The 23,558-nt window shown below is 33.4% G+C and overlaps 1 protein-coding gene across 2 annotated transcripts in view; it reads left to right on the top strand.

Annotated features, from left to right (window-relative positions):
• Positions 1–23,558, top strand: part of TECPR2 (tectonin beta-propeller repeat containing 2) — a 153,663-nt gene that overhangs the window by 51,970 nt on the left and 78,135 nt on the right. For both annotated transcript variants that reach the window (XM_051978328.1, XM_051978329.1), the window contains exons 8-11: positions 3,213–3,521; positions 4,678–5,690; positions 8,865–9,048; positions 17,193–17,366. In XM_051978328.1, coding sequence (XP_051834288.1) covers positions 3,213–3,521; positions 4,678–5,690; positions 8,865–9,048; positions 17,193–17,366 — 1,680 coding nt within the window. The remainder of the gene's footprint in view (positions 1–3,212; positions 3,522–4,677; positions 5,691–8,864; positions 9,049–17,192; positions 17,367–23,558) is intronic.

The raw sequence follows: 23,558 nt of genomic DNA, 5'->3' as shown, positions 1-23,558 counted from the left end.
AAAAGTTAAGTACAGATAATACCACCACCATTACCTTTGACTATAATGGATCAACTTGAGTAGAATAATTTTCATTTGCTTCTTTAATTGAATAAATTAATATAATTTAACTAAATCATCACACTTTCTCTAATGTTAAAAGGAAAATTCAAAATTATGCCACTTGTGTATTTCTAGATTTTACCATTCAGATATATTGGAGAAGTTTAAAGTTAAAAGAGAAATGTCTGATTAAGTATATTTAAATCCCATAGTATGAAGTGTTTTCACATTAAGTACAGTCTTAGAAGAGAGGCAACATGGTATTGTGGAATGAGCCCTAGATTAGGAGTTAAGAGACTTGGGTAACCTTCTGCTTTCTTGATCCTTACTTTGCTCTTCTATAAAATGAAGAGACTGAGCTATATTATTTTTTAGGTCCCTTTTAACTCTTAACATTTTGTGATTCAGTGATTTGTAGCCCATGGATCTGTAGCCTAAAGTTCATTAATCTGGTCTTCTCACCTTAATGTCTGCAGGCATAAGCCAGTTTGAGATGGTAATAGCTATCTGCTTTTCTAGCTTAGAGTTTAGCTATGTTTGGGGCAGTGTTTTGATAATTAGGGTGACTCATGTTATGAGAAACTTAAAAACAATCCATGACCCAATCCAAGAAGCATTAGAGGGATCCAACCTAGTATAACTGAAAACTGTTTCACTCTTGATTTGGTAGAATTAGAGGACTTAAAATACCTTTGCCTTAATTTTAGGGCTTAATATGTAACAGGCAGGCCAGAATTAAATGGAAGCTAGGTTTCTGTGCACATGTGCATTTGCATTGTTAGATGTTGAAGGAGATCCAAAAGTTAATAAAACATGGTTCCAACTCTCCTGGAGCTTAAAATTTAAGTAGAGATGGATACAACATATGCCCAAATAACTAGGAGACATTAATGCTTGATAACTAATGAACAAGTATTAATTAATTAATTGCCTACTATTAAACATTGTGCTAGGTGCTGGATATAGAAAAACAAAAATGACATAACTCATATTCTCAAAGGAGTTTACATTCTGTTGGGCAAGAAAGTAGTTAAATATATAAGCATATCAAGAATATATACAAAGTAAATATGTGATAGTTTTGGGACATAAGACATTAGTAGCTGAGCAGGATCAGGAAAGACTTCTTTAGAAATCAGAATTTAGAGTGAGTCTAGTTCACTTCAAACTTTGGCATTAGCACAGAGACAGAAACTCATGCATAAAGAACAACTAGGCTTGCATGACTACAAGTACAGTGTGTGGAATGGAGTAATATATAAGAAAATTGGAAAGGTAGAAAAGTAGGGCTAAATTGTACAGAGCATTCCCAGAGGTAAAAGGGAGCCATTTATTTAATAGGGGGATGACATAATCAGACCCATATTTTAGGGAAATTGCCTTGGTGGCTGTATGAAATGAGGAAGAGACTTGAAGCAGAGAGATCAAAGAGTCTACTGCTACAGTTGGGATGAGAGATGATGAGGATCTGAAATAGGCTGGTCACTGTAAGTGCAAATGAGGAAACATGGATGAGAAATGCTTTGGAGCTAGCAAAGAGAAGATTTGACAACTGATTAGATATATCTGGTGAATAAGAGTGAGAAGTTAAAAATGAATTGATATTATGGGCATAAATGACTAGAAGAATCATAGTACCATCAATAGTAAAAGAGAGGTTTAACAAGTTTGTGGAAGAAAATAATGAGTTCTATTTTGGGCATGTTGAGTTTGAGATGTTTGTAGAATATGCATTGGGAAATGTTCAGTTGACAACTGAACCTAGTTACTAGATGTAACTAGAACTCTGATGAGAGACTAAAGTTGTAGGTTGGGTTGTATGTAAGTAGTAATAGGAGAAGTTACCTGCATAAATAATGGCATTTAAATCCATTGAACTGAAAAGGTCACCAACTGGGAGAGAATATATAGAAAAAAAGAAAAGGACCAAGGATACAATCATGATGTATACCCACAATTAGTGAGTATGACATGGATGATGAACCAGCAAGCTGAGGATCACTCAGACAGGAGAACCAGGAGAGGACCCAGGACATAAATAAATACCAAAAAGAGAGGTGAAAACCAAATTCTGTGGAAGGAGTAAGAAAGAAAAGCTTATTTAGATTTGGGAGCAATGGAAAACTTTATAGAAGGGAACTGTTTTGAATTGTCTGTTCAGTTGTCAGAATGTTGTAGAAATAATTTTTGTTAATGTATGATTTGAGTTGGATGATCTCTGAGATCTCTAACTCTTGAGATTCTGTAATTTTGTGACGAAGTTTTATTTGAACTGGCTCTTGAAGATATACGATTTCATGTAGTATTTTGTACCTCATAGTCTCTCAGTGTATGTTTTTAAAATCAACCTGGATTTGTAATCTTTGTTAGGTTGATAAATTGCTGTTTTGATGTTTTTACTTCAGAAAATTACTTTTGTTATAAATTGCTACAGAGATGTCTTATAGTTTAAATAGTAGTTTTCATTTTATAAAGCAATTTCTTCACAGTCATTCTTTAATGGTGTAGAACAAGAAGGATTATCTTTATTTTTTAAGTAAAAAAACTATAGTTCACATTGGTTAACAAACTTGCCCACTTATTGTACAACTAGTAAGTTGTACTTACTAGTTTTCACTTCAGGTTTTCTGACTTCATATCATATGCTCTTTCCTCTCTATTACTTGTAGCCTCTCAATTAAAATTACATTTTTCAAATACCCTCTCAATTCTTGATAGTCATATATTATATCAATAGATATTGTTTACACCAGTATCCAATAAATGGGTTAAATTAGTTTTTAGGTCTAAGCTGCCCTAGATTTTTTTCTCAATTCACATTTACATTCACAAAAATTTAAATAAGAAATTATGATTTGTAGTTAATGCTATTCTTTTTTTTTTTTATTAATCAATTTATAATATCAATGAATTCTTTTACTGCTTTTGACAGTTCAGTTTCCAGGGAATCAAAAACTTTTCTCATAATCTTTGTGTAGATTATAGTGCCTCTAAAGCTTTTCATTGGTCTTACTCTTTTGATGTTGCTAGCCTCATGACTTCAGATTCACATGCTTTGCTATACTCCTGTCCCACATCATCTCTTTGCTTCCTGGTGTTTTGAGAACAAGAAACTGAAATAAAATAGACAATTTTTCTACCGATAACAAAAATTGACTCTTTTGTTGTAGGTAGAGATGGCACAGAAACCTTGGGATATTCTGAGAAAATCCACCTGCAAAGTTTGGATAAGCTAGGGGCCTTTAGTAGTGAAACCAGAAACAGAGGCTCCTCAATCACCAGTGAATCAAGAAGTCGGAGTAGTTCTATGAATTCTATAGACAGTAGTTCTAGTTTTCTGACAACTGGAGACCAAGGGTCCTCTGAAGTATTGAAAGAAAGCCAGCATTCTCATAGGTTCAGTGTAATTAGCTGTGAAGACTTTGACCAAGAACTTATTGTGAAACCTATTAAAGTGAAAAAGAAAAAGAAAAAACAAGGTATTGTAGCATCTTCTATATATTCTACTCAAAAATCTTCTAATTTATACAACATTTTAACTACTTGAAAGCCTTGTTTTCTTTTAGAAATGTATCATTTTCATATTTGTTGAATATTTTTATTGATTCATAAGAGTTGATCAATATAACCACCTGTTTTATTTTTTTAATCCATTTATCCAATAAACATTTATTAAATACCAGTTGTATGCAAAGCCATGCTTATGGGGAAGATCAATGCCTGGCCTCTTCCTTCCTATCGAATTACTCTTTATTTTTTAAATCTAAATTCAAACACAATTTCCCCTATGAACTTTTCCTAATATCCCTGATCAGTTAACCAGTTTCTTACTTATTTCTATTCATAGCTCTCAGTGTACTTATTATGTATTATTGTGTTATCATTAATCTGTATTTGTGTCTTAATCTCCTAATAGTTGATGTCCTTTATTAAGACAGGGACTATGTCTTAGTCTAATTTTGTATTTTCCTCAGTCTTCTTGACACAATAGACATTTAACTTTTTTGTTTTTTGAGTGAATTTTAAACTCCTTTGACTGTCATTTAGGGTCCTTTAAAATTTGGTGCCACCCTTCTCTTTGAATTTCATCTTATATTTCTTTCCTGGAATAAGAAAAAATAAAACAAAGGCAGAGAAGTAGGCAAGTACAGAGTGTGTTTTAAGTAATGGAATTTTGTTGGAGTCTAAACTACACAGAACTCTATGCACAGGGAAGGAAAGTAGGGATAAAGTGCTTCACAAACCTTAAAATGTTATGTAAATACTAGCTACTCAGCCACTTAATCCTCTGTGATCACTGATTAAACCACTTCCCTTTTTCTTGGCCAGAGAGCATTCAGGGGATTAAGAATGGGTGTCTCATTACACAGACATTCACTTATAACAAAAAATAAATGTAGACAAGTGTTATTACCCAGAACAAAGTAATTTGACAGAAGTTCACAAAGACATATGTGACATTCTAAAATAATGTACATTGCCAATATTTTTTCCTTAACAAATGATTAACTTTAAATTATAGAATAATAAATTATTTTCCCTTGTGATAGAAGCAGTTATTTGAATTTTTAATAATTTTCTTAGTATTTCCAATTTTCATAATTTACTCAAAATAATTTTCTTGTTTTTAATTAGAAAGTGGGACCAGGAAAACACCAAGATCTCTTGAAGGAACTCCATGTTATGAGCATCAGTTTTCTGATGAAAGTCCTCACTCAACAACCACAGACCAATGTTCTATGACCTCAAGTTTTCTGAGCAGCAGTCTAGATCAAACAAGTACAGATTCTCCTGATCAGCAAAATATATTCAGTGGGGAATTGCATAGTGTTTTACAGGAAAATAATGACTCTGAAACCTTTAGTGTTCTTGAAGTGTCAGAATCTACCCCAGATTTATTAGATTTAGAAAATGAGATTAAATATCAAATACTAAAATACAACCATGAAAGTGGAATGGATACAGATAATTTAGTTTCTAATCTACCTGTGCCTCTAACTGAAGAGGAAGTAGAAGTTGATGATACATCAGGACTCAAACCCAGACATTTTCTTGAGGATGATGAGCAAAGTAGTCAAGAATCTCCCAACCATGAACAAGGTAACTTTACTAAATTACAAAAAGCAGGTGAAACAATAGATGAACTGAAAATTCAAGAGGCTGAAAGCACTTTTTCTGAAAAAAATTGCACAGAAACACAAGCAGTGCCTTTGATTCCTAATACTTTATCAAGTGCTGAGAAACTGTTGCCTGGAAAAAGAAATGATGAAAACTGGATAGAAATGCCAGGAATACCAGAATGTTTTTCAGTGAATGTGACCCTAGAAAACCTCAGTTCAGATTCCTGCCATAGCCCCATAAAAGATAATGATTTTGATCAGCAGGAAAAAAAATTACTTTCTGAATTTGATTTTGGAGCAGAATCTATTCCTCAGGTGTCTGTTTCAGTACCCATTATCAACGAAACTAAGATTAAACAATCCCTACAAGAGCCAGTGTTAACATCCAGTGATGAAGAGGATATTTATGCTCGTGGTCTGCCTTATTCGTCATCTGAAGCTAGTGTAGCTGAACTTGGTGGTAGTCTTTCTCTCCAGGATGTGGCCAAAGCAAATCTTGAGGAAACAGTTTTGTTAAAATCAGATCAGGTAGGTAAAATCAAGTCACTTAAATGAAAGATTTTTAGTGCTTGAGGCTTTTTTTGTTTTTTGTTTTTTTACTAGTTATCCATCTTAAAATATTTTATAAATTATTTTATACTTAATGCCACCCTAACAGAAAGTTTCATAAGGCACAATGGAAAAAGAATAAATTCTTTGATCAGAGTACCTGAGCTCAATCTAACCTATGATATTTACATGTGTAACCTTGAACAATTCCCTTAAATTCCCTTGGGTGTTAATATCCTCATCTGTAAAATAAAGTGATTGGACTAGATGCCCTCTAAGATCTCTTCAAACTCTAGATTTGTGATTTTCTATAATCTAGTACTGGGCAAGTTGCCATCAGGTGGTGATTATTTTGACTATAGCAAATCATTAATTTTCTTTATTTAAAAATCTTGTTGTAGAAGTAATAGCCTATATAGAAATACAAAATCCTCAGTTATCTATGTCACCTTATCCAAATTAAACCTTGTTTGCAAATACTTAGTGATATTGTCATTGCTTAATATATCCTTTCTTGACTGAATGTTTGTTTATTCTGGTGAACAGAACCTTGAAGAGTTGGCAAAAATAGTTACTTCAATTTCTCCTTGACTTAGAGAAAGAGAGAATTTATCTGTTTTATGGAGGCTGCTTTGATGTAATTTTGCACTGGTATGAGGAATCATGCTATTTCCTGATTGGAACTAGGAAAGGGGGTGCCAGTTGGGGAGTTTTGTTGAGGGCATCTGGATGGGAAGTTAGAATAGCTTTCTAGTTTTTTCTGAGTCACACCTTCATAGTGTGGCTTCAGTATTTACTTTGAATTTAGAAATTCAACCTCACTCATTTCATCTAACTGACAAATTATATTCTAAAGTTAAATATGAAAGATTTTTAGATTATTAGTAGAACTGTTCTTGTTCATCTATTTATTATCTGTGCTAGTAAATAGTAGTGATACTAAGAAGAAGTGGTGTTGATAAAGTAGAAAAAACACCGCTCTTTTGTGTCAGAGTCATAAAAATGTGATTCTGTTCCCTTGAGTGATAGATAAAAAGGATTGTACTTAGAATCAAAAAACCTGGGCTTAAATTTTTGATTTGCAACTTAACTACATATGTTGCCTTGGGAATGTAATCTCCCTGAGCTCCAGTTTCCTCTTTTTATGATGAGGCTAACACCCATACTAATTATTTTGAAGGATCATGTAGATCAAATGATGTGGTAGATGTGAAAAGCTTTGTAACTTACAAGACCTTATAGAAATATTAGGTATTTTTTTTACCATTATTATGAATTGTTCTTTATGTAGATAAATAAGAAAAATAATCATGTGCTTTTCTTGCTATGTAAATACCCATTTAGCTTCAAAACTAACCATATGTTACTCCCATGGTATGACTAGAGTATTTTCTATAGACTATAATAGAGAATTCTGATATATTAGAAATCTAGCTGTATATTCTTTCTCTAAATTTACAGCAAAGTTATTGCAAAATCTTCTCATCTGAAACTTTTGAACCTCAAACATTTGGACATTAAGAACCTTAAGAGAATCATTATTTCATTTGTGATTTTATTTCCTTTGACAAAGATCATAACTTCTCCATGCCTGAAAGGTTTCTCTGACCAAAACGTATTATGTGGTAACCAACCTATTATTACATGCTTTCCAAACTTAACTTCTAGATTAGTTTCAGAGGATTATCACTCTGTCTATCCACAGACCATATGGTAAATCTTTCTATCTAAGAAGGGACCTGCTAGATCTCCTGTACAAGTGGCTTAGTTTTTGAGAACTAAAGATCTTTTCTGTGCCAGAATGAGGCATTGGTGGAGTCATCAGGGATAACTTAATTGTCCTAAAATTAAAAAAAAAAAAATCTCTTTGTTCCCATCAGAGAAGTTAATAGTCACATTGTGAAATTAGGTGCAGGTGGGGAAATTTCCTTTATTTTTTGCAGAAGTACTAAATTGTAAATATTTATCTAGTTCAGATTTTAAAAGCTCCATGAAAATTATGATCAACTTCCCAAATTTAGTCATTATTCCCTTATTTAGTGTCTTTGAGTTAGTTGAACACAAAATCCTCTATAATATCCTGATAAGTAGTCATCCAGTCTTTGCTTTAATACTTCGAAAATAATTGAGTCTGTACATGATATGGCAGCTCCCAAAAGTTAATGTGATCTTCAACTGTTTTGAGAGTCATTATGTTGAGGATTAGGAAGATGATGTCCTGCTTATTTGACTTTCATCAGACATATCTACATTGTTGTATTCATTCATATTCCCCCACCGTTGGGGAAGAGGGTATAGTTGGAAAAAGTCCAATTTAGGCTTGAGATCAGAAAACTCTTCTTCACATTTTTCTGTCCAAAAATGGAATTGGCCATTTATGAAGATTATGAATTTTTCTTTATTCACGATATTCAAGCAAAATTGGGATAATCCTTTGTTGAGAATGCTGAAGAAGCAATTTTTGTTTAGGCAAGGTTGAACTTGTTTTTCAATTAGTTCTCTGTCAACTCTGAAATTTACTTCAATGTTTAATGTTATCTGATGGCAATGCATTTCTCTTAAAATTATTACATTAAGTTCTTTGGTTTTAGTTCTTAATTCATATTTGTTCTTGTCAGCAGTATCATTTTTTTTTTAAGGAAGTTTGATAATATTCTGAATGGCCTCTGATTTCTTTGGAAACATTGTCCATAAAGTTTTGTAGATAGGATAGGGAGAAATATTTTCAGATACTATATATGCATTACTTTTGTGTCCACATTTAATGTAAATTCTCGGATTCATTCCTGATTTTTCAAGAACATATCTATTGTGTAAGGCTAGGTAGTCATATTATTATTATTTTTTAGCATTTTCCTTCCCAATATATTATGATTATATTAACCATTAAGGATTCCCTGATTGTAAGCATTATGAAAAATTAGAGCATATTGTAATCATTTTCTGAACTTTTGGTGGTTTTTTAAAGGAAAAGATAGCTGTCATTCTATGTTACCTCAGTTACAGTATTTTCCTGAAACAAGGAGATTTGCTTACGTTGTTATGATTTTATAAATTTAAACAAATAACTGTCTTTTGGAATATAGTGACATGAATTGCCTTGTTTCCTTATGTAGAAATCAATGTGGGTCTGTTCTAACCACTATTCCTTAGTTTGCAGAAAGCTGGATGGGATACTCTGGCCCTGGCTATGGAATCTTAAGCCTTGTGGTTTCAGAGAAGTATGTCTGGTGCCTGGACTACAAAGGTGGACTATATTGTAGCGGCCTCCCTAGTGCTGGAATACGGTGGCAGAAATTTGAAGATGCAGTCCAGCAGGTGGCAGTCTCTCCTTCAGGTTAGACTCCTTGGCTTCTAGGTGTCTACTTTTCTTTACCTAATTTAATAAAAACTATCACCATTAATTTTATTAATACTAACATGAGTATATGAATATGAGTGAAGGAAAGATAGAAGAAATGAAAATCATTTAGTTATGTACTCTGCATCAAGCATCATGCTAAATTCTGAAGTTACAAATATAAAAATAAGACAGACTCCAATCAGGGTGCATACATCCTGGTAGAGAAAGACAATATCATCAAAAACATCGTGACTAGTGAAGGCTCTTTTGATTTAAGAAGTTACACAGATGGTGAGTGGCAGCTAGAAGGGAGTCAACTAATAAGCCCTTTCCAGAAGGATTGATAATACTAATTTGATTACTGATTCCAGAGCAAGAGATAGAGTAAGTGGCAAAAAGATGGTAGCTATAGGTCATTGGATGTTTTATGAAGCATATCAGGAATACACAAAAATATATAGGCCTTTTTTTTCCTTGGCTTTGCCACAGCTCTGAGAATTAAAATACCATATTTGATAAAAATCACCTGTCCCACAATTTTGCATTTCCTTAATTTTCCCCAATTTTTGCTTAGAATCCTAGTTTTTTGTCTGATTCTTTTGCTTTCAATTTCATTTATTTTAGACTTGAAAGGAATTTGCTATGCCAAACTTGTGGACACACCTTTTTTAGTATGTGCTTTTTTTGTTTGTTTTCAAACATCAAACTTTAAATTGTTGATCTAACTGGTAGCCTATTAAATGTGGTATATTCTTTATTAAAATACAATATGTTTCCATTTTTGGATTTAGTTACTTGTATCATTAAAGGTTCAGTAACAAGTTCTTTTATCTGTTCAAACCTCAAAACATTTTGGATATATTCATATTGAATCATGGGATTTGGAACTGGATGATGCTTTACAGATTATTTAGTTTTATCCTATAACTTTATAAATAAGGATAGTAAGAACAGAGAAAGAGTAACTATAAGAGGCAAAGCTATAAACTATACCCTCATATTTCACATCTCCTTTGTACCACACTATAGTGGCTTCTGCTCTGTTTTCTCTTTTATAAATATGCTTACTTTTAAAATAGTTAATTAAGCAATTAAGGTACTTCCTAACCATATATTGTAGTCACATTAATTCTTTCAAGCTATCAAATTACTCTTTCATGTATTGGAGCAGAAATTAACTAAATCATACCTAATGGCTTTAGATTAGCATTACCATTCCCACTTGCATGAAATAATTTAGTTATCTAGTCTTTTTAATGTTAGTAGCTTCTCTCCCTGCTCAAGGAAAGTAAAGCAGGGAGTTAGATAAAACAGAATGTATCTGAATGCAGTATTTATTTGAATTCAACTAACATATTAGAAAGAAATTGGATACATAAAACAGATACATTGGAGCAGGAAAGTATTAGGATGTTTATTTTAGATTGTGTCATAAAGTTCTAATTATTTTTGTTTCCATGGTGTGCCTCAGTTTTCTTTGCTTATAAGTTGGAAGCTATGGTGACTACCCATTAACTTCGTTTTTAGCATGGATTTATTTAATCATTCATTAATTTAAAAAATTATTTTGTTTTAGTCCAGTCAAGATCTACCTTCTTACCCTCCCATCACACGTCTCATCACTTCCTATATCCCTGCAATGAGAACCCAAGAATAAAACTCACTACTAACATATATAGTCAATCAACACATTGTTTATGTTAAAAAAAAAAAAATTGCCTCGTTCTGTATTCTGAGCTATTTCTCAGAAAGCAGGTAGCATCTTTCATCATTATTCTGGATTCCTAGTTAGTCATTACACTCTTAAGAATTCAGCACAATAATATTTTATCACATTTATGTACCATAACGTGTTTGTCCATTCCCACATCTATGGATATTCTCACAGATTCCTATTCTTTGCCACTTCAAAAAGAACAATAGATATTTTTGTACTTATTTAGAGTTATTTTGCTTAAGACAAATCCCCTACTCTAATCTATCCTCCCCTTGTTTTCCTACCCCCTTTCCTCCATTTTCCTATTGATTGAAATTGATTTTTATACCCAATACTATATATGTGTCTTATCCCTTCTTTTGAATAGTTCAGATCAGAGTAAGGTTGAAGTGTTAGCTGATCCTTCTCTCCATCTCCTCCTTGTTTATCTATGTAGTATCTATGTGCACATCTAATTACATAAGATAATTTTCCCTATCTTCCTTACCCCTTTCTACCCAAAGTAGTTCTCTTCTCCTTTCTATGCATTCTTAAGATCATCAAGACATAAAGAAAAAAACATTCTTATGGCTTACCTAATTGGACTTTGTCAGTGGATTCTGATGTTGGTAGAATTTAAAGGTGATGTGTGTATCATCTCCCTGAATTTGAATGTAAACTATTTATCCTTATTCAGTCTTGTATCATTATTCATTCATGTTTACTTTTTTGTTTGCTCTTCATTCTTGTGTTTGAACTTCAAATTTTCTATGCAGTTCTAGTCTTTTCATATACAATGCTTAAAAGTCTTCTATATCATTAAAAGCCCATTTTTTCCCCCTGTGATATTGAGCTCAGTTTTTCTGGGTAGGTTATTCTTAACTGTAAGCTCATATCTTTTTCTTTCTGTAATATTGTATTCCAAGTTTTTTTTTTTTAAAAGAGTAGTTACCAAGTTTTGTATGATACTGACTGTGGCTCCTTAGTACTTAAATCCTTTCTGCCTGCTTTCCATATTTTTTTTTTCTTTTGACTTGAATGCTCTTATTTTTAGCTATGATGTTCCATATAGTTTTCATTTTGGGTAATTTGGAGATTTTCTTTTTCTATTTATCTCTTAAAATAGGCTCTTTTTTGTGTCTTAGATTTCTAATAGTACAATATTTTTTAAGTCCTTTGACTTTGTTTTCATATTTTTTTGTTGCTTCATGAAGTCATTTGTTTCTATTTGATCCATTCTGATTTTCAGGAAGTTTATTACTTGAGCCAAGCTGTTGATTCTTCTTCAAGTCTTTTCTTTCATGGCTTTCATTTTCTACTTTTTTCCCTCAAGTTCTTTCTGTTTATTAAAAAAACCTTTATCTCTTCTAGGAAGAGCTGTGTTTTTTCTATAGTTGTTCCTAAACTATGTTTCTCTCTTGTAAACATTATAGCATGATTCTCTTTTTTTTGTGTTTGTGCCTTGAGCATCCCTGTAATATCTCATTATGGCAAGGATCTTTTTTTGTTTTTGTTTGCCTTCCAGCCTGTTTCCTGGCTTGAAACTTCATGTTAGAGCTGGACTCTGCTATACTTATTAAGGGAATATATGGAATAGTCCTGTTGTATCTTGGAATATTGACTGTTATGCTATTTTAGGAACTGAGAGACAGGGTAGGGACTTAGAAGTTTTCTACCAAAGTGCTTCCAAAGTGGTTCCACTTGGGGTAAAATCTGTTTGCTGGCCCCCTTAGTTTGAATTCTGCAAATTTCTGACCTGAGTTTGAGTCTGAGCAAAAGTAGATTGCTGCTGGAATCCATCCTTGCCAATCAGTTGAAAAGCTCCTGGGTTCAGAGTGACAGAATGGTAGGCTCCCCTTTGGTCTGGGATTCTAGCTATGACTATTCCTTTGCAGGTTGAACTAGATGCTAGAAGCTGTGAATCTTAGGTCTGAGCTGAAACACTGCTTCTGGTTTCTGAATTTCCTTCTTTTTTGGTATACAACCCAGGACCTAGTTGTACTACCTTGTGTAGGTCTGTGACCCAGAACAAGATAATATGTAACAAAGACTGAACCTATCTCTTGTTATAGTTGCTCCAGGGTAGATTCAGGAATAGCCTGGAACCTCTTCTTGGCCCAGTTCACAACCTGAGCATTAGTATGCTTTGCATCATACTACTTCAGGTCTGATTTAGTCCCCAAGGTCATAGACCTCTCTGTCTCTCATCCTATGCTGAACTGAGGTGAGCAAGTACTCATTGGCTTTTTCTGGATTTTTCCATTAGGATTTGATATGAAGCATTTTCAAGATCTGTTTGGAGAAGTCTGTGGATGAGCTCACTACAGTGCTTAGCTATATTATCTTAGTTACCTCTTTAGTCACATTGATTTTTTTTATAAAAGAATTTTCTGTGAGAGTAGCCTTGATAATAAATTAAATTAGTGCTGTTGGTATTTACATAATTGTATATTTTAATTATTTCTCTTTCTGACCCTAATATTTGGCTCATCTAATTATTTAACTCTGTTTTTCTTTTGATTTCACTGATTTTATTTCTATTTATTTTCTCTTTCTTTTAAGTTTCATATTACAGCAATGTTTATCTTTTTAAGATACACCATGCTCATGTCATTCTTCAGCTCAAAAACTCTCAAGTGGCTTTCTGTTGCCTAATTTCTTGGTTTGGCAGTCAAGGGTTTTCCCAGTTTATTCTACTACTTTCCTCACCTGATTTTAAATGTTTATTTTTCCAAAATTTTCACTTTAGCTAAACTGAACAGTTTTCCTAAAAACCTCTCTTTGCTTTTGTGGTTTTTTTTCCTTCACCTATGAAAACCCTAAGTATTCTTTAAGGCTCAGTTTAACTACAACCCCTTTTTTCAAGTTTTTCTTGTTTACCCCACTCAAAAGTAATTTCATAACTCTCTAATTCCTCTAGCTGATTTCTGGAAAAGATGACTGGTTGAATGGAGGCATCTAATGCCTATATATGTATTCCACAAAACCCTAAAAATTACAGCAAATTGCATGATGATCAAGAAATTCAATGAAAAACTAAAGGCTTCATTCCATAAAAACTTGTCCAGAAGCCCATAAATAATAGGAAAGAGGACAGACCCACCAGGACATGAAAACAATATGGAAGACTTTGTATCAGTACCAGAAATGAGTCAGAGGCAAGAGTATTGAAACTAGCTCTAAGATTCCTAAATTTTCAGTGTGAACATTTATACTTTAGGAATCAATAATTGCTATCTTGATAGTTACTATAAATGTTAATAACACAAATTAAATTTGAAAGTTTGTGGGCATGCATTCCTTCCCTTCACACCTCTGAAGAGAATGTGGTTATTAGACATTTACCATCACACCCCTATATTGCTTGAGTTCAGCAGAATTGCAATGGAAAGCTCAGGGACTGAAGTTCTTGCCAGGCCAAAAGCCTGGTGACTGTAATAATAGTTATAACTGACATTTATGAGCTTTATGATTTGCAAAATGATTTCCATCCTTTATATCATTTGAACTTTACAATATCATTAGCAAGAAGAACACCTGTACCTTGCAAGGTATCTGAAGGCAGTCAGAATGGAGCTTTCTTACATATATTATTAATTATCCAAATCCAAAGATCCCCAACCTAGAAGAAAAGAATAATTCCTCAATAATTGTAAGTTCAAAGGGAAAAATGAATTTTCCACAAGAGGTACATGATTGCATAGAAGAAAAGAGATAAAAAATGAAATAAAATTTCTGGAGGAAAGAATTGGAAAGAAAATAAATAGCTAATAGAACAGAAAACAGTAAACTTTACCCAAGTAATGGACTTCATAAACTTCAGAATGGACCAAACAAATCAACAGTTAAATAAAACAAGAAATTTTAGAATGAAATCAGAAAACTGTGGGGGAGGACCTAGAAGAAAATGAAAGAGGTCTCATCACAAAGAATTTACTTGGAAAACTGATAATGGAAAGAACATTTAAGAATCAACAGATTCTCTAAAAAATCATAATAAAAAGAAGAAAAGAAAGAAAGAAATAAGCAAACCCTGGATACTATAGTTAAAGTAATGATAAATGAAAATTGTCAGATCTGTTAGAACTAATATGCAGTTTTTCTTTCTAAACATAGAATTCACTAATCATCTCCTAGAAGAAATCCTAATAGAAAATATTTCAGGAATGACATAGATAAAATACAGAGCTTTCATATCATAGGGGTACTGCAAGTATTCAGAAAACATTTACGTTCCAAGGATCCGCACTTAGGAAACTTCTACCAAAAAAGGGAATTCTTGGAATTCTTGGAATATTCCAGAATTCAAGAGACATAGGCTTGTATCAAAAAGTTATTACTGTGAAAAGCTAAATATTATCCTATGGGGGAAAAATAGGAGGATTTTCAGGCATTCTTGATGAAAAGATTCCAAGTAAGCAGAAAATTTGAGCGGCAAACACGAGATTCAGAAGAAACCTGTATTAGTAAACTTAATTTGAAAAATTAAAATGGGCTCTATGATATGCTAACATTCTGGTAAGAGAAGAAAAAACAAACATTCCTTAGGAACCTTAATGTCTTCAAAGAACATTAAAAAGAGTTGAATAAGACAAATAGAAGACCTGAGAAATAAGTTGGTTTTATTCTGAAGGTTTTAAGAGAGAAAAATACTAGTTGTAAAAAGGAGGGAAAAAAAGGCTAGAGATTTTTATTTTTCATAATTGGAATATGCGAGAAGAAGGAAAAATAAAATTGAAGGAAAGGATTAAGAGAGTAAGAAATAGATGAACTCTTATCTAACCCATACAAAAGAGGATCAAACGCTTATAACATGTATAAACATCAGATGCCACAGGGAAAGAGTAGAAGCTAGGGAAAGAAGAGAATATTAATAAAGAGGATAATACTGGGGAGAGAATAGTTACAAGCAAAACAAACCAGCTTTGGAGGGTAGATCCAGAAGGGCATGAATTAAAGGGAAAAGAAAAGGTGGTCAAGGAGAAGAGAAGATCAATGAAAGGTAAAGCAGATCAGTTGATTTACATAGTTTGATTCATTTTCTTTTTTTTAATCACTTTCCTTTTTGTAAAATGCAACAAATTATCAAGCAATAAAATAGTACAATAGGTTATGAATGGAAGAAAATCAGCAATCATAATAGTGAATGTAAGAATATATATACACACACACACATATGTATACGCATGTACATATATAGAATAGATCCAAAATAAATAGAAAATTTCTTCAAACATATGAAGACAATATTCCTCAGTAGTCAAAGAATATAAAATCACTTCTCAGAGAATGAAACCTGAGCTAGCAACAGCCAGATGAAAAATATGCTCCAAATCACAATACAAAGAAAAATGTAAATTTAAACTATTCTTAGATTCTAAGTTAGCCCTATCAGATTAGCAAGGATAAGTAGGAAAATGACAATTGTTAGAAACACAGGTGCACGAATGAATTTATGTAGAATTGTAAATTTGTTCTTCGAAGGGAAATAATTTTGGAACTGTTTCCCAAAATTCATCGAATAATACATATGCTTTACTCTAATTCTATAATAAGCTTATATTCTAAAGAGATCAAAGGGAAAGGGAAAGGACTTAGATATATAAAAATATAACAGCATGTTTTGTCATATTAAAGAATTATAGACAAAGTTGGGAAGTAGTTGAACAAATTATAGCATGTTAATATTTTGCTGTAAGAAATGATTGAATAGATGATTTTAGATCATCTTGGCAAGACTTATATAAACTAATGTGGACTAAAGTGAGCCAAATCAGGAAAACAATTTAGACAATTACTACAACATTGTAAAGAAAAGTAGCTTTTGGAGACTTGAGAGATTTAAAAGTAATGACCAAACATGATTCCAAATGACCTGTCTCAGATCTTGTTACCCATCTTCTTACTGAGAGGTGATGGGACTCAAGATATAGAAAGAAACATTTCTGGATATAGTCACTGTGTAGATTTGGTTTCCTTAATTGTTTATTTGTCACAGTGTTCTTTAAAATATCTTTAATTGAGGTTATGAGGAATTGGAGAAAACATTAGGGACTAGCAGTAGTAATACTGAAGAAAAGAAAGGGGGAAAGAAAGACGATTGGATTAAAAAAAAATTCCTAGTACAAAAGGAAGCACATAAGCAGGACAGCTTTGAAAATATCTTTAAAAAAAAATAGTAAAGCAAGCTGTATGGCATAGAGATTTAGATCATATATGATTATTTTTTGGTTCTACTTCATATATGAAAATGCTCATTTTTGTTACATCATTTTTATATCATTTGTGGCACTAGCTTATGCTTCCTCATATAGTATCTATTTGTATACTGTCTTACTAGATTTGTAGGCTCTTTGAAGATAGTCTCATATCCATTTTTGTATCTCCCATAAAGTGTATATTATAGATGCTGAGTATATATTTATTATTGACTTCTTTATAGGTGCACTTCTCTGGAAGATTGAACAGAAATCTAACAAGGCATTTGCCTGTGGGAAAGTAACCATCAAAGGAAAGCGGCATTGGTATGAAGCACTGCCACAAGCTGTATTTGTAGCTTTAAGTGATGATACTGCTTGGATTATTAGGACTAATGGAGATTTGTACTTACAAACAGGTAATTAAATTTGGTATTGAATTGTGCTACATCTTCATTTATAAATAGCACTCTTTTAAAAAATATATTTTTTTTATTTAATTTAATTTTTAAAAATTTTATTAAAGCATTTTATTTACAAAACACATGCATGGGTAATTTATCAACACTGATCCTTGCAAAACTTTCTGTTCCAAATTTTCCTCTCCTTCCCGCTATTCCCTCCCTGAGATGGCAGATAATCCAATACATGTTAAATATGTTAAAATGTATGTTAAATCCAATATATGTATACATATTTATCCAGTTATCTTGCTGCATAAGAAAAATTGGATCAAGAAGGAAAAAAAAACCTGAGAAAGAAAACTAAATGCAAGCAAACATCAACAGAGTGAAAATGCTATGTTGTGGTCCATACTCAGTTCCCACAGTCCTTTCTCTGGGTGTAGATGGCTCTCTTTATCACTGAACAATTGGAGTGGTTTGAATCATCTCATTGTTGAAGAGAGCCATGTCCATCAGAATTGATCATCATATGGTCTTGTTCCCGTGTATAATGATGTTCTGGTTCTGCTCTTTTCACTCAGCATTAGTTCAGCCTTTCTGAAACCATCCTGTTGGTCATTTCTTACAGAACAATAATATTCCATAACATTCATATACCATAATTTATTCAGTCATTCTCCAATTAATGGGCAACCATTCACTTTCCAGGTTCTAGACACTACAAAAAGGGTTGCCACAAACATTTTTTGTACATGTGGGTCCCTTTCCCTCCTGTGAGATCTCTTTGGGATATAAGCCCAGTAAAAACATTGCTGGGTTAAACGGTATGCACAGTTTGATAACTTTTTGAGCATAGTTCCAAATTGCTCTCCAGAATGGTTGGCTCCATTCAGAGTTTCACCCACAGTGAATCAGTGTCCCTGCTTTCACATATCCCCTCCAACATTCGTCATTATATTTTCTTGTCATCTTAGCCAATCTGACAAGTGTGTAGTGGTATCTCAGAGTTGTCTTAATTTGCATTTCTCTGATCAGTAGTGATTTGGAGCACTTTTGCTCCAATTTCTTCATCTGAAAATTGTCTGTTCATATCCTTTGACTATTGATTAATTGGGGAATGGCTTGAATTCTTATAAATTTGAGTTAATTCTCTGTATATTTTAGAAAGGAGGCCTTTATCAGAACCTTTAAATGTAAAAATGTTTTCCCAGTTTATTGCTTCCCTTCTCATCTTGTCTGTATTAGTTTTGTTTGTACAAAAACTTTTTTACTTAATATAATCAAAATTATCTATTTTGTGATCAGAAATTATCTCTAGTTCTTCTTTGGTCACAAATTCCTTCCTCCTCCACAGATCTGAGAGGGAAACTATCCTATGTTCTAATTTATTTATAATATCATTCTTTATATCTAGATCATGAACCAATTTCAACCTTATCTTGGTATACGGTGTTAGGTGTGGGTTAATACCTAGTTTCTAACATATTAATTTTCAATTTTCCCAGCACTTTTTGTCAAATAGTGAATTCTTATCCCAAAAGCTGGGGCTTTGGGTTTGTCAAACATTAGATTATTATAGTCATTAACTGTTTTGTCCTGTGTACCTATTACGCTGATCAATTACTCAATTTTTTTGCTGTTAGGGACTTCTGAGAATTGCCATGTATGCCATGTCAGTTGGTAGAGTGGACCCAGGAGGTAAAAAGGGGCTTGGCCTCTGAGGCAGGAGGTTGTATCTTGTAGGTATTTCCTTCAGATGGTAAAGGGTGTGTCCTCTTGCTAGATCTTTTCTTAGAATGTAGCACTAATTCCAAGTGTTTCCCTTCTATGGATCCACCTCCGCAGTGCTGAGTGGGTTAGGTACGGGGTAATCTCAGAGAAGAGTAAATATAAATAACCAACTTTGAGTCCATAGGCGAAGAAGGATGCGGAGAGAAGTAGAGAGAGGCAGAGATGTAGAGAGATTCAGAGATGCAGAAAGATTCAGGAATGCAGAGAGAGAGATGTAGAGACATACATACACTTACATACAGGAAGCTCTTGCTTCCTGCTAACCCCTGCTAAGATTACCAATAAAGAAAGGCTGTTTGGTACCTTAACATTGGCTTGTCTTCATGTGTTTCTGGGGAAGATTGGTATGTATGGCCCTGGCAATCAGAAGCCTTGGTGGTAGGTTACACTTTGCTAGTACCAAATGGTTTTGATGACTGCTGCTTTATAATATAGTTTTAGATCTGGTACAGCTAGGCCACCTTCATTTGAATTTTTTTTTCTATTAATTCCTTTGAAATTCTTGACATTTTGTTCTTCCACATGAATTTTCTAGGTCAGTACCATGTCTGTGTCATAAAAGGAATTTGGTAGGAGTCCTTCGTTCCCTATTTTTTCAATAGTTTATATTGTTTGGCATAACTCGCATGTAAATCCAATTGGTTCTGGGGATTTTTTCTTAGGGTGTTGATTAATAGTTTGTTTTATTTGTTTTTCTAAAATTTAAGTAATTTATTTCTTTTTGTTAATCTGAGCAATTTATATTTTTATAAGTATTCCTCCATTTCACTTAGGTTATCAAATTTATTGGCATAAAGTTGGCAAAGTAACTCCTAATTATTGCTCTAATTTCCTCTTCATTGGTGGAAAGTTCTTTCTTTTCTTTTTTGAGACTAACAATTTGATTTTCCTCTTTACTTTTTCTAATCAAATTAACTAAAGGTTGATCTATTTTGTTGGCACTAAAAGCAACTTTTAGTTTTATTTACTTATTCAATAGTTTTTTAACTTTAAATTTGTTAATCTCTCCTTTTATTTTTAGAATTTCAAGTTTGGTATTTGATTGGGGGTTTTTAATTTGTTCCTTTTCTAGCTTTTCTAGTTGTAAGCCCAATTCAGTGATTTTCTCTTTCTGTATTTTATGTAAGTAAGCATCTAGAGATATAAAATTTCCCCTTATTACCGTTTTGGCTGCATCCCACAAATTTTGGTATGATTTGCTGTTTCACCCATTCATTCTTTTTTTTTTTTTTCCAGTTGGGGTTGCCTAGGGTCACACAGCTAGGAAGTGTCAAATGTCAGTCCTCCTGACTTCAGGGCTAGTGCTCTATCTACTGTACCATCTAGCTGCCTCCCACCCATTCATTATTTAGGATGAGATTATTTAGTGTACAATTATTTTTTGGTCTATTTTCTCCTGGCCTTATATTGCATGTGATTTTTATTGCGTCATGATCTAAAAAAATATGCATTTACTATTTCTGCTTTTCTGCATTTGATTTTGAGGTTTCTGTGCCTTGACACATGGCCAATTTTTGTATAAGTTCCATTAACCACTAAGCAAAAAAGTAAACTTCCTTCTGTCTCCATTCAATTTTCTCCAAAGATCTGTCATACCCAACTTTTCTAACGTTTTGTTTATCTCCTTAACTTCTTTCTTATTTATTTTGTGGCTCGATTTATTTAATTCTGAGAGAGCAAGGTTGAGATTCCTCTACTAGTATAGTTTTGCTGTCTATTTCTTCTTTCATCTTTCTTACCTTCTCTTTTAGGAATTTCCATGTTATACCACTTGGTGCATATATGTTTAGTATTGATATTGCTTCATTATCTATGGTACCCTTTAGTAAGATATAGTTTCCTTCCTTATCTCTTTTAATTAGATCTATCTTTGCTTTTATTGATCTGAGATCAGGGTCGCTACCCCTGCTTTTTTTTCTTCATGTGAAACATAATATATTCTGCTCCAGATTTTTACCTTCACTCTGTATGTATCACTATTCTTTAAATGTGTTTCTTGTAACAACATATTGCAGGGTTCTGGCTTTTAATCTAGTCTGCTATCCCCTTTTGTTTTATGGGAGAGTTCATCCCATTCACATTCACTATTAAAATAACTAATTCTGTATTTCCTGCCACCTTATTTACCCTAAGTTATGCTTTTCTCTTTCCTTTCTCCCTTCTTTCTCTCCAGTACTTTGCTTTTGATAACCACCTCCCTCAGTCTTCCCCCTTTAGAGCCCTTCTCCCTTTTTTATACCTTTCCCATAATTCTTCTGTTTTTCCCTTCTATTAGCCCTTCCCTTTTTTCCCCCCTTTCCCTCCTACTTCCCTATGAGACAAGTTTCTTTATAATACCAGATATGTCTGATATTCTCTTTTAGAGCCAAATCTGATGAGAGTAAGATTCACACAATGCTCATCCCCCTCCCTTCTTTCTCGCAATTATAATAGGTTTTCTTTGCCTTTTCGTGAGATGTAACTTCCCTCATTTTACCTCCTTTTTTCTTTTCCTACTATGATCCCCTTTCCACCTCTAGTTTATTTTTCTTATTATCATAATAAAATCAACTTATACCCATATTCTCTAAGTATACCCATAACAGAAACAATTCTCAAGAGTTCTTTCCTTTTTACCTTTTTATGCTTCTTTTGAGTTCTGTGTTTGGAGATGAAATTTTTTGTTCAGTGCCGGTCTTTTCATTAGAAATAGATGAAATTCACCTATATCATTGAATGTCCATCTTCTTCCCTGAAAAGTAATGCTCATTTTAGCCTTAACTTATTCTTGACTGTAATCCAACTTCCTTTGCCTTTCAGAATATCAGATTCCAGGCCCTTTGATCCTTTAAGGTAGATGCTGCTAGGTCCTGGGTAATCCTAATTGTGGTTACTTGGTATTTAAATTGTTTCTTTCTGGCTGCTTGCTATATCTTTTCCTCGGTGTGATAGTTCTGAAATTTAACCACAATATTCCTTGGGGATTTAATTTTGGCAATTAAATTTGGCTTTTTTTGTTAATTGCATTCTTTTTCTTCCATTTTTCTATTCCTTCTTACAATGATCTCATTTCATTTCCCCATTTTGCTTCTAACTCTTTTAAGATCCTTTATGTAATCTTTGAAGAAAGCCTTGTGAAATGGGGATCAGCTCATGTCTCTCTTTGGAACTTCTGGAATTGCTTTGCCTTTAGAAACCTCAGGATTTGAGGTCTGTTCTCTCTCTCCATAATAACTGTCTATAGTGAGAGTTCTTTTTTGTTTTGTATTCATTTTTTTTTTTTAAGGCTTGAGATCTGTTTAATGTAAAGGAGCTATAGCTGCTTTAATTTTCCCTGGGGCATCTCTGTTGATTGATTTCCAGTGCTGGGTAATGGTGGCTAAGTCCAGCATTCTTCTGGGGCTCAGTGGTTTACAATTTGCCCTTTACAAAAGGCAAATCTGCCAAACCACCTGCTTGCAACCAGGACAGAGTGGCCTAAAAGACTCATAGAAGATTCCCTGGTGCATGGAACTGCAATGCTCTAATTCACTGCCCCAGTTCCTTGCCCCAGTCTCCTTGTGCTGTGGTCTGGGCTCAGTGGACTGTCCCCCTGCCCATTTAAAACAGACCTGTTCTGAAGTTCTTCCAAGGTATCTTCTTCTGAGAATGTGTTATACTCCAAATATTTATGGATTTTTTGACTCCAAGACCAGCTTAGAGGCTTAATCTGAGAGAAGGTCAGATGAGGTCACAGAGGGCTGTGTCTGCTCTCCACTATCTTGGCTCCCTCCATTTCCCCCCCACTCCCCAACTTGCTATTCATAAATAGCACTTAGATTAAATTAAAATCTTGAAGACTTTGGAGCATAGCTCATTAGCTAAGGTTTTAGAGGATCAGTTTTAGAAATGATTCTTTTATGTTTTCTTTTCGTGGTAAATTGGTAGCTAAAGTACTTATTCCATCTCCATGCTTGAAATATATTTTCTCCTCATTCTTAGAAGAGATTTCAATACTATCTAGAGTAACTCTCTTGAGGAAATTGAAATCTAGAGCAATTAAGTAATTTGCCACAAGTACCATAGGGTTAAAACACTAACATAATAGGGTCAGGATTTGAACCCAGGTCATTTGACTCCAAATCCAGGATGCTTTGTAGATTACACCACATGCCTGTCAAATCTTCATTTTTCTGGAAGTCCCATCCAGTTGTCTCTGTTCCTTGAAGTGTTCCCAGTTCCTCTTCCACCCAGATGAAAATAATTTTGATTTGTTCAAGTTTTCTTAGAATATTTTATCTGGATTCCTTCTTTGCCTCTGTACTTATTTGTGTTCAAGTTGTATTCTTCCTTTTTTATCCCCTTGTTATTTTGTAAGCCTCTGTAATGAAGGTACTGTTTTGGTTTTAGTCTTTGTATTGCTACTACCTAGCACAGTTTCAGGCATATAAATGTAGA

This window comes from Antechinus flavipes, chromosome 2 (genome assembly GCF_016432865.1).
Source record: "Antechinus flavipes isolate AdamAnt ecotype Samford, QLD, Australia chromosome 2, AdamAnt_v2, whole genome shotgun sequence".
NCBI lineage: Eukaryota > Metazoa > Chordata > Mammalia > Dasyuromorphia > Dasyuridae > Antechinus > Antechinus flavipes.
This window is presented reverse-complemented; position numbering and strand designations above follow the sequence as displayed.